Source organism: Coenobita brevimanus, chromosome 60 (genome assembly GCF_032717465.1).
Source record: "Coenobita brevimanus isolate Jiangsu-jjx chromosome 60, ASM3271746v2, whole genome shotgun sequence".
NCBI classification, from domain to species: Eukaryota; Metazoa; Arthropoda; class Malacostraca; order Decapoda; family Coenobitidae; genus Coenobita; species Coenobita brevimanus.
The window spans coordinates 23,894,362-23,907,038 of NC_137013.1; the positions used below are offsets into that span (position 1 = coordinate 23,894,362).

At 37.6% G+C, this 12,677-nt stretch overlaps 1 protein-coding gene across 1 annotated transcript; it reads right to left on the reverse strand.

Annotated features, from left to right (window-relative positions):
* Positions 1-2,340: 2,340 nt before the first annotated feature.
* On the reverse strand, positions 2,341-12,470 carry LOC145403268 (PI-actitoxin-Avd5a-like). Its single transcript, XM_080275084.1, has 3 exons — positions 12,382-12,470; positions 11,920-12,078; positions 2,341-2,606 (listed from the first exon to the last, which is right to left on the reverse strand). Exons 1-3 carry the CDS (start codon positions 12,452-12,454, stop codon positions 2,596-2,598), a joined length of 243 nt encoding a protein of 80 aa, XP_080131210.1. The 5' UTR covers positions 12,455-12,470; the 3' UTR covers positions 2,341-2,595.
* Positions 12,471-12,677: the final 207 nt, after the last annotated feature.

Sequence of the window (12,677 nt, forward strand, 5' to 3'; positions counted from 1 at the left end):
AAACGTTTAACATAACTTCGCGTTCTTTTATATTAACCTAACCTAACTTAACCTAGCCTAACCTAACCTGACCTAGCCTAACCTAACCTAACTTAGCCTAACCTAACCTAAACTTAATCTAGATTATCCCAGCCTAACCTAAACGTATCCCCCCTGTTGTCTGTTTTATTATACTTTGACCAAAAAAAACAAAATATCCTAGACATTGTACTGAATACCTAGACATTTTATTAGTATTGCTAGGTAAGGTATTCAGTAAAAGGTCAGAATGAAATATGCATATTTCAGACTTTGCCAAAAAATGCTAGTCATTCTATAGAGTATATAGGCATTCTGTACAATACGATAGGTTTACACAGTGGCGGCAACATATAGAGAGATAGATGGATGGATGGATGGAGAGAGAGAGAGAGAGAGAGAGCATTTGTGATTGCATATGTGTGTGTGTGTGTTCACTCAGGCAGCACCAAGCCTTTTAGAGTCAAATGAAAGTGATTGTTACAGTGACAAATTACGCAAAACAAAATGATATATGGTCTTAATACCTGGTTAGTGTCTCGTATAAATACGACCCGTGTTGTTCCCAGTGCACTCCTCTGTCCACTCCGCCACCACCTGCCCATCATACCATTGTACAGAGGAGTCGGCGGTGCGATGATCAAACAGCCCGCAATAGGAAAACCCCAGTTTGTATCCCAGGCAGGTCAGACTGTCAGACAAATTTTGTTTTCTCTATGTTCCTGTTCATCCGAAATTATAATTGGGGACCTTGAAGGAAATTTGATTGTTACGTGTAGAGTTCTAGAGGATGATTGGAGATTTGTAAAAAATATAAATAAATAAAAATTAGACAATGATGATCGTGTTGTCGATAGCCATTAATTTAAACCCTCATCTTCCTTCACTGATATTTGAAGACAAGCACAAAACTCTTGTCCTCTAGAAACAATTAGCAATATGTTGGCAATGGCGTCGATTTATTCCGATTCCCGAGGAAGGGATGGCTTCTGGGACTGCTTCAAGAGTACGTAGACGTAGAGGGAAGAGAGGGTCACCGCCGAGGAAAGTGAGCTGATACAGGTACTTGTATAAAATTGTTAAGGTAGACAAAGTATTAGATATGGTAACATGAATAAATGAAAAGTAGCACAACTGTGTCATCACACTGGCGCATGTTTCAAAGCGGGGCTTGCTACGTAGCATAGTTACTTTTCTGGTGTTATACTTCCTGCAGTTTCACTCTATTCCTCTTATTGAAATAATATTTTCAGTGTAAAGAGTGTATTCTGAGCATAACTGTAGATTCAATTTTGGCAGTTTTTCTGGACTGCCTGGATTATAGGTGGAGGAGATGATTACATAGTACATCCCTCCAATCCAGACGCAGGGGCGATATATACCCCATCACCCCCAGGATCTACACTGCTCACGTTTGTGGGTGTTAGTTGGAATGAATCTGTTGGTCGTCACTAATAAAGGTTTGTTTGCGTTAGTGATGCATGTATATGAGCCTGTATGTACAGTAGTAGGAATAATGATCAAATGCCCTAATCATTATACTGTATTACATTCAGATTTACAAGCTGTTTTGCTGATGATACAGACTGATGCTCTGGATAGGCTTGTGCAAATTAACACTTGTAATCAGTGACATGTTTTACCATTTTATTCTTACTTCGGAAAAAGACTTTTTATAATTTAAGAATTAACAGAATTTATATACAAACCTCTAGTTCAAAAAATATCATCGTAATTTTAAAAAAATATATGAAAATAGCAAGAATTAAATTAGTATACATCATGCTATATTTTCCTTTAACAACAGATAGTTCTGCTGCGAGTCCCGTGAGAGTGTAACAAAGACTCTTTCCTTTTATTATTTCTTGTTACTGAACTCAAAAGACGTCACATTATGGAGTAAGATTTAAATCAAAAGAATTTTAAATTAGACAACAGCATGAAATTTTGTAAATACATTCCTCAACAATTCAGGAAATAATGTTGTAGAATCACTGCCACACCATAATCCTTAAACAGTTGATAACTTAACCCTTTGAGTCCAATGACGTACTTTGATTTTTATTCTAGCTATTTCCAGACAGTTTAGATAGAAAAGAGGGATACTCAAAACTGGTGGGATTAAAAAAAAAATCTGTTAACCCTCTAAATCAAGAAATCATTCTCAAACCACAAAAATGGTCTGTAGGTATTGAGAATAAAATCAGAAATACGTCCCCCGCCTGAAAGAATTAAGAGACGTATTATAAGTAGCGTGGGAGGCTTCGTAGTACGTATTCCGGTGCGAATTATTTTGCATATTACACTTATTAGTGTCATGTGTTTTATTTACAGCTTTAGTGCTGATATGGTTTAGGAGATAACAAACGATATTATAATGAGGTGCAATGTTTAGAACAAATTTCTAGGTAAGGAGTATTACAAACTCTTTCAAGCCGCTCGGAAAACAGTCCTCCCTTTACACAAATGCTGTGATCCGTTATTGTGAGTGTAGTGGTTGTAGTCGCGTTGCCACTAAGCACACACACACACAACACACCTGTTGGCACACAGCACCACGGACGGCCACGTCTGGTTCTACCATCCACCTACGGACACAAACAACAGATTAGGTATAACGATAAATAACAAGGGTTATTGACAAACCTATTATATGGTTTACTCATTATGTTATTTTACACACACACACACACACACACACACACACACACACACACGCACACAGGATCCCACTGCTACCTGCCGCCTCTCCGGGTGACGGATGGGGGAAGACCTTGCAGATACACGAGGTACTGTCTTAGACGGTGCAGACCAAGGGACCTCCTATACATATAATATACTGAATAAGATGGCACAAATATCATATTTCACAAGAGACAGTGAGGCAGGGTGGTGAGATTAGTTGCCACAATCCCCCCAGCCAAACATGAATACTACTGGTAAAGATTTCTCGGGCGTTCCTTTTGTATCATTGTTTACTAAAGGTCCAACAGCATTGCCTCCTGTGCTTACAGGCACTGTGCCACCGAAGGTGAGTAGGCACTGTCTCTGCAAATTAGAGACCAGGACATTAAACAAAGTGAAATCCATTAAGATCTACATGGAAAGAAAACATTAGTTGGGATATTGGAGGTCTGAGTGAGATCTACAGAAAAAAAAAAAAATTACTTCAGCTCCAAGACAGCAACCACCTACTTTTCTACGGAGGAAGGCAAAATGAGAGTTAGTGGTGTAGGACTTCTAATTAGCAGAAATCTTGCAGATTACATTGTTAAGTTTAGCAGTGCATCTGACAGAGTAGCAAGGTTTGTAACTAGACTATGCCAAAAATACACCCTGAAAGTAATATATGTATATGCACCGACTTCTCAAAGCTCATATGAAGAAATTGAAACATTCTGTAACTACATCTCCCAGAATATGGAAGAAGAAAAGACCAAATATTCTATACTCATGGGAGACTTCGATTCAAAAGCTGACTAATCGAAAAGTGGAGAAGCATTTATGGGAAAATTAGGAGTGGGAGAAAGGAATGACAGGGGTTAAATGGAGGTAAATTTTTCTGAAATGTTTAACATGAAAATAATGAAAGAAAAGCATTCGGAAGCCGAATGCAAATCGCCCACCAGAATATGCCGTTGGCCATGTCAAAGATTTTAGCTATATCTTGATATCCTGAAGGTTTCATGTTGAGAACTCAAGCCGTTCATGAGATATAATGGGAAAACACACACACACACACACACACACACACACACACACACACACACAGAGGTGGACAAAAACATTAGTACTCCGCCTTGTGCAGGCGGCGATAATGAACACATTCTTTTACAAAACTGCAGGGAGAAAATGGACCTGGATAAGTCCAAATTGAAAAACAAAAAATGAAATTTCCTTAATTATAGTACATAAGTATAACGCCATTATTAATGTCACAGTTATCAACAGATTAAATATACGATGTGAGCATAGAGTGGTGGGTTGTACAGATTAATTTTCAGAGGTAAAAGAAAGATGCTGATTAAAAATAAAAAGATATGCCCAATAAAAATAAGCGAAAACAAAGCATCTTTTAAGTTCAATATACCGGAAAAATTTCAGGGTCTAAGTAATGCTGAGTGTGACACTGATATCGATGATAGACTAACAAAAGTGCTAAGAGACTCAGCGGAGGTAATGGGGAAAGCTATTACAACCAAAGCCAACAAGTATTAAAAAATGACTCTCAAGCTCATGAAAAGAAGAAAGGAGATTTTATCTTAATGCAAGTGAGAAGGAACCAAAGGTCAGGAGCCAGCAAAATTTTTCCCTCCAGAGAGAGAGAGAGAGAGAGAGAGAGAGCAAAATTAAAGGTCCGACATTTCGAGATGCCTGGACACACTGCATTTGAAAGACAAAGTAAAAATTAAAGAAAAAAAGGTAAAAAAGAAAGGGATTTAAATGAGATAATCAAGAGGAGACAGAGAGAAGCAAAAAGAGAGAAGAACATGAATCAGTTCACAGAAATCATCAAAAAAGAAAAAAACTGAAACAGGTTAGAAGTAAAATGGCACTAGGAAAGCAACAAATTATATCACTGAAAGACAATAACGGTGAAGTCATTAAATTATAAGATGAAATTTCACAGGAAGAATATGTAGAACTAGCATGTTTACTGTCGGATACAGGAGTGGAAGTACAAAATAGGCTCGCCTAATTGTTTACCCATTTATAAAGAAAAAAATTCCAAAACATGATGTAATTAAACAGTTATTTCCCTACGGTCCTCATGGGGAGACATAGGATTGGATGATGAATGGATGGATTTTGCTTTACAAAAAATGCTACTCCGAGAATCGTCAAGACTATCGACCCATTGGCTTATTACCAGTTATTTAAAACCCTTCACTAAAGTCCTTACGAACAGAATAACAGCAAAATTAGAAGTAAACATACCTCCTGAACAGGCAGGATTCCCTAGCGGATATTCGGCTACTGATCATCTACACACAATGAATCCTTGAACTGAGAAAGCAACAGAATATAATGAACTACCGAGCTTAGGGGTTATTGATTATGAACAGCCTTTCGACTCAGTGGAGCACATAGCAATTATAAATTCACTGCAGGAACAAGGATTAAATAAGAACATTGTAATGCTCGATAACATATATAAAAGGGGAACTGCTACGGCTAAATTACATAAAGACTCAGAAAAAATTAAGATTGAGAAGGGAGTGCGTCAGGGAATTAGAATTTCACCAAAATTATTTAAAGCACGCCTAGAAAGTATTTTAAGACAGACTGGGAGAACAAAGGAGTAAACATAGATGGAGAAAAGTTTAACCGTTTGATATTTGCAGATGACGCTGTCCTAATCTCAAAAACAGCAGAGACATTGCAAGAACTGTTAAATTTCCAAAATAGAGAAAGTCTCAGAGTAGGGCTAAAGATGAACCGGAGTAAAACTAATGTTTAATCCAAATACACCGAAGAGCGTCATCAGAATAAGCGAAGAAATTCTTGGAGAAATCAAGGAATACAATTACTTGGGGCAAATACTAAAACTACGGTAACGAAAGACATTGAGAGCGAAAAGAAAAGACGCATTACAATTGAAAAGAAAACTTTCGGTAAACTTAGAAACATCATGAAAAATAGCTTGTCAGTATGTATGAAACGAACAGTATACTACGAATGTATAATCCCAGCTATGGTGTACGGTTGTGAGATCTGGTGACTGGCATAATTGACAGAAAATCAAATAATCTATTCTCAAAGTGCAATTCAAAGGTCAATGTTGGGAATATCTTTAAGAAACAGGAAAAGATCAACTTGGGTGAGAGAGCAGACTAAAGTCAAAGATACTATAGGAGTAACAAAATAACATAAATTGAGATGGGCAGGTCATGTAGCAAGAATAAGGGACAACCGATTTAGCGAGAGATTGACTGACTGGACTACAAGAGACTGTAAGCGTAGCAGAAAAGGCCAGACAGGAGGTGGAGACATGAGATAGAGAAGTTTGCAGGCAAAATGTGGCAGAGATTGGCTCAGTCAAGGAATTTGTGGAAAAGGATGGAGGAGGCCTTCGTTCAGCAGTGGACTTTCAGTGGCTGAGGATATGATAGTGCTTATATATATATATATATATATATATATATATATATATATATATATATATATATATATATATATATATAGCCAGGGGGCAGGATCTCACCGATACCTGGCGCGTCCCGGGGTGGCGGATAGGGGACGGCAGATATACGGGCTAACGTCTTTAACGATGCGCACCAAGGGACCTCCTATAGACATAATATACTGAATAAGGTGGCACAAATATTGCATCTCACCAGAAACTGTGGCAGGGAGGTGAGATTATTTGCCACAATCCTCCCATTCAAACATAATTTCTTTTGCATATCATTTGACAGCCGTTTTTGTTGGATCATCGTCTACTAAAGGTCCAAGTGCACTGCCTCTTGTGCTTACAGGCAGTGTGCCAGCGAAAGTGAGTAGGCGCTGTCTCGGCAAATTAGAGGCAGGAACATTAAACAAACTCAAATCCATGAAGATCTGTACATAAAATGTAAGAAGCCTCGCAGATGATTACAAGCTCAAGAACTTAATGACTGAATCAGAATAACATTAATTTGGATAATGTAGGTTTCAATGAGATCCACAGAAAAGAAGAAAAATGAATTCAGCTCCAAGACAACATCCACCTATTTTATTACAAAGGAATGCAAAAAGGAAAAATTAGTGATATAGGATGTTTAATTAATCTTGCAGACAACATTGTTAAATTCAGCAGTGATTCTGACATAGTAGCAAGGATTGTAACTTGACTGCAAAAAATACAACCTAAAAGTAATAAATGTATATGCACCGACTTCTCAAAGCTCAGATGAAAAAAATGAAACATTTTATGTTGACAACTCTAACATTATGGAAGAAGAAAAGACCACATAAGCTATATTCATAGGAGACTTCAGTGCAAAAGCTGGCAAATCGAAAAATGAAGAAGAATGTACGGGAAAATCTGGCGTGGGAGAAAGGAATGAAAGAGAACTGGGAGTCAGTTTTGCTGAAATGTAAAACATGAGAATAATGAACACATTCTTCCACAAATGAACCGGGAGAAAATGGACCTGGAGAAGTCGAAATGGAGAAACAAAGAATGAAATCGACTTCACTATAGCAGATATGAATAACATGATCATGAATATCACAGATATAAATAAAAGTAAATACAGGAAGTGACCATAGAACGGTGGTTTGCACCGCCAGATTTAATTTCAGAAGTGATGGAAAGATGATTAAAAATAAAAAGATATGCCCAATTAAAGTAAGTGAAAACAATGCAGCCTTTCAGTTAGAAATAACGAACAGATTTCAGGCTTTAAGTTATGTTGAATGTGACACTGATGAGTTGAATGACTGACTAACAAAGTGCTAAATGAATCAGAGGAGATAGTAGGTAAACCTAATGCAGCCAAAGACAACAAGTATTAAGAAAAGACACATGGGCCCACGAATATCAGATGGAACGGAAAGAGAAAACAAAGCAAGCTGAAATACATCGAGAGGAATATAATATGTTTATCAACAAAAAACAGAAAGAAGAAAAATTAGAGAGAAACATGGATCTGATCAAAGAAAACATCAAAAATGGAAAAAAGTCTGAAACAGGTCCAGAGTAAAATGGCACTATGAAAGCAACAAATTATATCACTGAAAAATAACAATGGTTTTGTCATTAAATGCAGAGATGGGATGGCGAAGAAAGCTGAAGGAATTCTAAGAGAATTATATCCATCAAAGACAGCAGTATCAATAGCTAACTTTTCAGTTGACACAAGTGAAATACCTGAGGTACCACCAAACGAAATAAACATTTCTCTTAAAAATATGAAAAGAGGGAAGGCCCCAGGAGAAGATTGAATAGTAGCAGATTTACTGTCGCATGCAGGTGCAAATGCATAAAACAGGCTCGCCCACCTATTTACTCAGGATATGAAAAAGAAGAGAATTATCAAAACATAGTGTAAACCAATAGTTATTTTACTTTACAAAAAAGGGGACTCCGAGGATCATAATAACTATAAACCCATTAGCTTATTACCAGATATTTACAAACTCTTCACTAAAGATCTTGAGAAAAGAATAACAACAAATCTGGATGAAAACCAGCCTCGTCAACATACAGGATTCTGAAGCGGATATTCGACTCCTGACCATCTACAAGCAATACATCAGCTAAATGAGAAAACTACACAATATACTAAACCAGTGTGCTTAGGATTTGTTGATTACGAAAAGGCTTTCGGCTCAGTGGAGCATATAGCAATTATAAAATCATTGCAAAAACAAGGAGTAAATGAGAACATTGTAAAACTGCTCGAAAACATATGAAGAGGTAACTGCTAGCCGGAAGAAATAATATTAGAGAAGGGCATGTGTCTATGAGATACAGTTTCACCAAAATTATTTCCTTCATGCCTAGAAAGTATTTTCAGAAAGCTAGACTGGGAAAAGAAAGGAGTAAACATAGAAGAAGAAAAACTAAACCATTTAGGATTTGCAGATGACATTGTCCTAATCTCAGATACAGTAGAGACATTGCAAGAAATGTTACTTGACCTGAACAGAGAAAGTCTCAAAGTAGGGCTAAACTGGAGTAAAGCCAAAGTAATGTTTAATCCAAATACACCAAAGAGCACAATCATAATAAGTGAAGGATTTCTTGAAGTCGAGATGTACAATAATTTGGGGAAAATACTAAAATTACCGAAAGATCATGAAAGCAAAATAAAAAGACGAATTACAATTGAATGGAAAGCTTTCAGCAAACATAGAGGCATCACGAAAAGCAGTTTGCCATTATGTATGAAACGAAAAGTACATAAAGAATGTATAATTCCAGCTACGACGTACGGTTGTGAGACCTGGAAACTGACAATATCGATGGAAAATCAACTAATCCAGTCTCAGAGAGGAATAGCAAGGTCGTTGTTGGGAATATATTTAAGAGACAGGAAAACATCAACATGGTGCGAGAGCAGACTAAAGTCAAAAATATTATAGAAGTTATAATAACACAGAAATGGAGATGGGCAAGTCATGTAGCATGAGTACGGGATAACCAATGGAGCAAGAAGCTGACTAATTGGACTCAGAGAGATTGTAAACTTAACAGAAAAAAGCTAGGCAGGAGGTGGAGAGATGAGTCAGAGAAGTTTGCAGGCAAAACGTGGTAGAGATTGGCTCAGTCAAGGAATTCCTGGAGAGGGTTGAGGGAGGCTTTTGTTCAGCAGTGGACTTGTAATGGCTAATGATATATATATATATATATATATATATATATATATATATATATATATATATATAGATAGATATAGATAGATAGATAGATAGATACAGATATCTATCTATCTATCTATCTATATATATATATATTATATATATATATATATAAATTATATATATATATATATATATATATAGATAGATAAATTATATATATATATATATATAAATATATATATATATATATATAAAATGTAGATATAGATAGATAGATAGATAGATAGATAGATAGACACAAACAGATATATAGATATGTGTTTGTGTGTGTGTGTGTGTGTGTGATATAAAATATAGATTCACCTACCCACTCAGTATTTCTGTAAGATTTCCACACGGTGTTGCAAGTAACCTCGCCATTTGTGATGGACAGTTTGTAGTCAAGTCAAGTACAACACTCCAGTAGAGGGAGTTTCTTGCTACTGCACTAACTATAATTTATTTCCCAACAACCCTGAGTAACGTACTAGGAGGGTACAGATTTTCTTTAAAGTGAGATCTAACTCGCCGCGATTGTAAGTTATAAATTCACCATTCATTTAAACTTGCCTGACTTTCAGACTGCACTGTTGATGACCAAACAAATAATTCAATATACTGGTCATACAAACTGTCAGTTTCGCATGGCGTGGGTGTTCCTGTCTGGTACTGGACCACTGCAAATACCTGAATATCATGTCACTTATAATCATTTTCATTATCTGTAATTCACGCAGTTTACATCATTTTTAAATCCTGGTGTAGCTCTTTTTGTCTGTGTTGTCTCTTCAGAGGTCAAATTAGATAAGTTACTCAGCCGTTCCCTTGATTCGCTCAGACAATAACGATGAATACTGGTCCCGGTACAGATCCCACGACATTATTGCTTTTGATTGAAAATAAATAAAAGAAAACCAGTGTTTGTTATAACTTGAGTTGTTTCTTCTGGTCTTTGAGATATTGTGGCAACCGCCTTTGTCACATCCTGAGGGGACAGAATTACCAAGTGAGAATTAAGAGGGGATGAGGAAAGAGTCGTTGAATGTGGCTATAGGTCGTATTGTAGGTGCCATTGGAGGCTTCACAATACCTCTTTCTAAGCTATTTATTATGCATAGTATACCATACCATACCATACCATTCTCTTGTATAGCATTTATATTGTAATAATATCAACAGAGTGTTGATAAGCAACGTAGAAGAGGATATTAAGGCATGATGTTCAGAATAAATCACTGAGGAAGAGGTGTTAGACCAAGGGCGGGCAACCTTTTCAGAGTGAGGACCAGATGAGACTTTTGGGAGCAGCCCGCGGGCCGGAGTGACAAATGAGAACACAAAAGTGACTGTATACAAGAATTTTGTTGGAAAAAATGCGAATTAAATCTATATCAGGATACAGACTTCCACACTTGAAGGGATGGAATGTGTTTGAGCTCGCAGATTAAGATCTCAAAATATCTATGAACTTGAAAAGTACTACATACATACATGGATACGCAACAACTGTGTACCAGCCTTAAGAATGACACACACCTCCTCTCAATGTGGAAGTCCTACGGACACTGGCGTCACGCACAGTGTTGCCAAGCAGAAATCTTCAAAAGCACTAAGCTCAACTTTAAAACGTACTAAACTATAGGTAACCAGTTCAAATTTTTGCGCTAAATTGAACTTCAAAATGCGCTAGATATAGAAGAAAATCTAATATTTTTTGGCGCTAAATTATTATGAAAAGCACTAGATCTAGCGCCAAAAGCGCTAAGTTGGAAACTCTGACTCAGGATGGCAGAAAGATTGCATTGCGCGGGGTGAGGCGGAGGGCCGAGTTGCCAAATAGCATCTGCTGGCCACATGCACCCGGCAGATGCTATTTATTAGAATCTAATTTGTTTTGGCCGGGGTTTCGCGGGCCGGATTGCTATGCTCATGCCGAGCAGGTTGGCGGGCCGGATGCTAGACCTTCACGGGCCGGAGGTTACCCGCCCTTGTGTTAGACTTCTGTATATCCAGAGCCACTCAGAATACGACCCTGTGTTTATACCGTCCCTTCCATACTACCTCCCATGCTGCCTGTTAAACTGCCATATAAGACTTCCTGCTGATTTGTCTTTTGTATACCTTTTTTTATATACATATTTTCCTCCTGCCTAAGGGTAATTATACTCTGAGTGACAAGCCAAATGGTTTTCTGTACACCAGGAAACTATTGACCATACTGGGTGGTAACAATATAACCAAACTATGGTATCTGATGGTTTAGTGGGTAATTAAGGCACTCAACTGGATTGAGCCTGTGTTGGTTGATATCCAAGGGATTGTTGGGGTTTATTGCTCACGTAATGCCACTCAAGGTTGAGTGAGGCTGGTCACTCTCAACTTAAATGTCAGGACCAACTTGCCTAGCCCCGGGCTCCTGCGCTCCTCATGAGGCAACACAGGGCTAGATGTATATGTATGGACTGTATATACTTATATATTTGGCGTCAGTAACGTACAAGAGGATACTACATGGTATTAAGTTTAATGAAGAACAAAAATAGGACCAAAAGTGTAAGAAAATATGCTTACGTCTACACTTTCCGCGGTAGGCGAGTCTGAGGTATGGGTTGCGGCACTGACCAACAGCGAATTCGCAGGAGTTGCCGTAGGTCACACCATCGCTGCCACACAGAGGGTCGTAGATCAGGATGCACGGTCGAGAACATCGATCTCCACCATATGGGTAAGCTGAAAAATAAGTGCACAAAATTATTTCTAGGAATTGAATTGTACGATAAAGTAGAAATTCTGCCAGCAATCAGGATTTGACAGAAAGTCTGTACCCTAGTGAATGACTTTTTTTGTAAATACTTTATAATACCAACTGTGTTGTTCATATACCAATATGTGAAGGAACAACAAGCTGTGTTCCTCAACAGACAACTGTCAGAGGTGATGAATCAGGCTATTTCTTAAAAAAAAAAAAAAATGCGCATAAACATTATTCCCCATGCGATTATAATAATACGAAAATGGAAGTTTGTCACTCACCCACGGCCACCGCCAACACCATCACCACCACCACCACCACCGCCAGACACAGTCCTCGCTGCATCATCTTCATCACTGATATTGGTCTCAGTCACTCCAGTTCCTCTGAATAATTCCGAAAAAAAAAAAAAAAAAAAAACCTTTGTTAAAGTGACATGAACTTCTGCTGACAATGCCATCATGGCATAATAAATAAAAATCTAGTCAGTTACAGGCTACCTAAACTCACTATATTTTGGACATTCACTCTGCCAATTTTTTAACTCCCTCATGTTTGGTCACTAAGAAAATTTTGC

Coding starts and splice junctions, on each gene's coding strand:
- LOC145403268 (XM_080275084.1), bottom strand. CDS start 12,454: ATGAAGATGATGCAGCGAGGACTGTGTCTGGCGGTGGTGGTGGTGGTG. Junction 12,079..12,381: donor GGTGTTGGCGGTGGCCGTGG/GTGAGTGACAAA, acceptor CTTATTTTTCAG/CTTACCCATATGGTGGAGAT.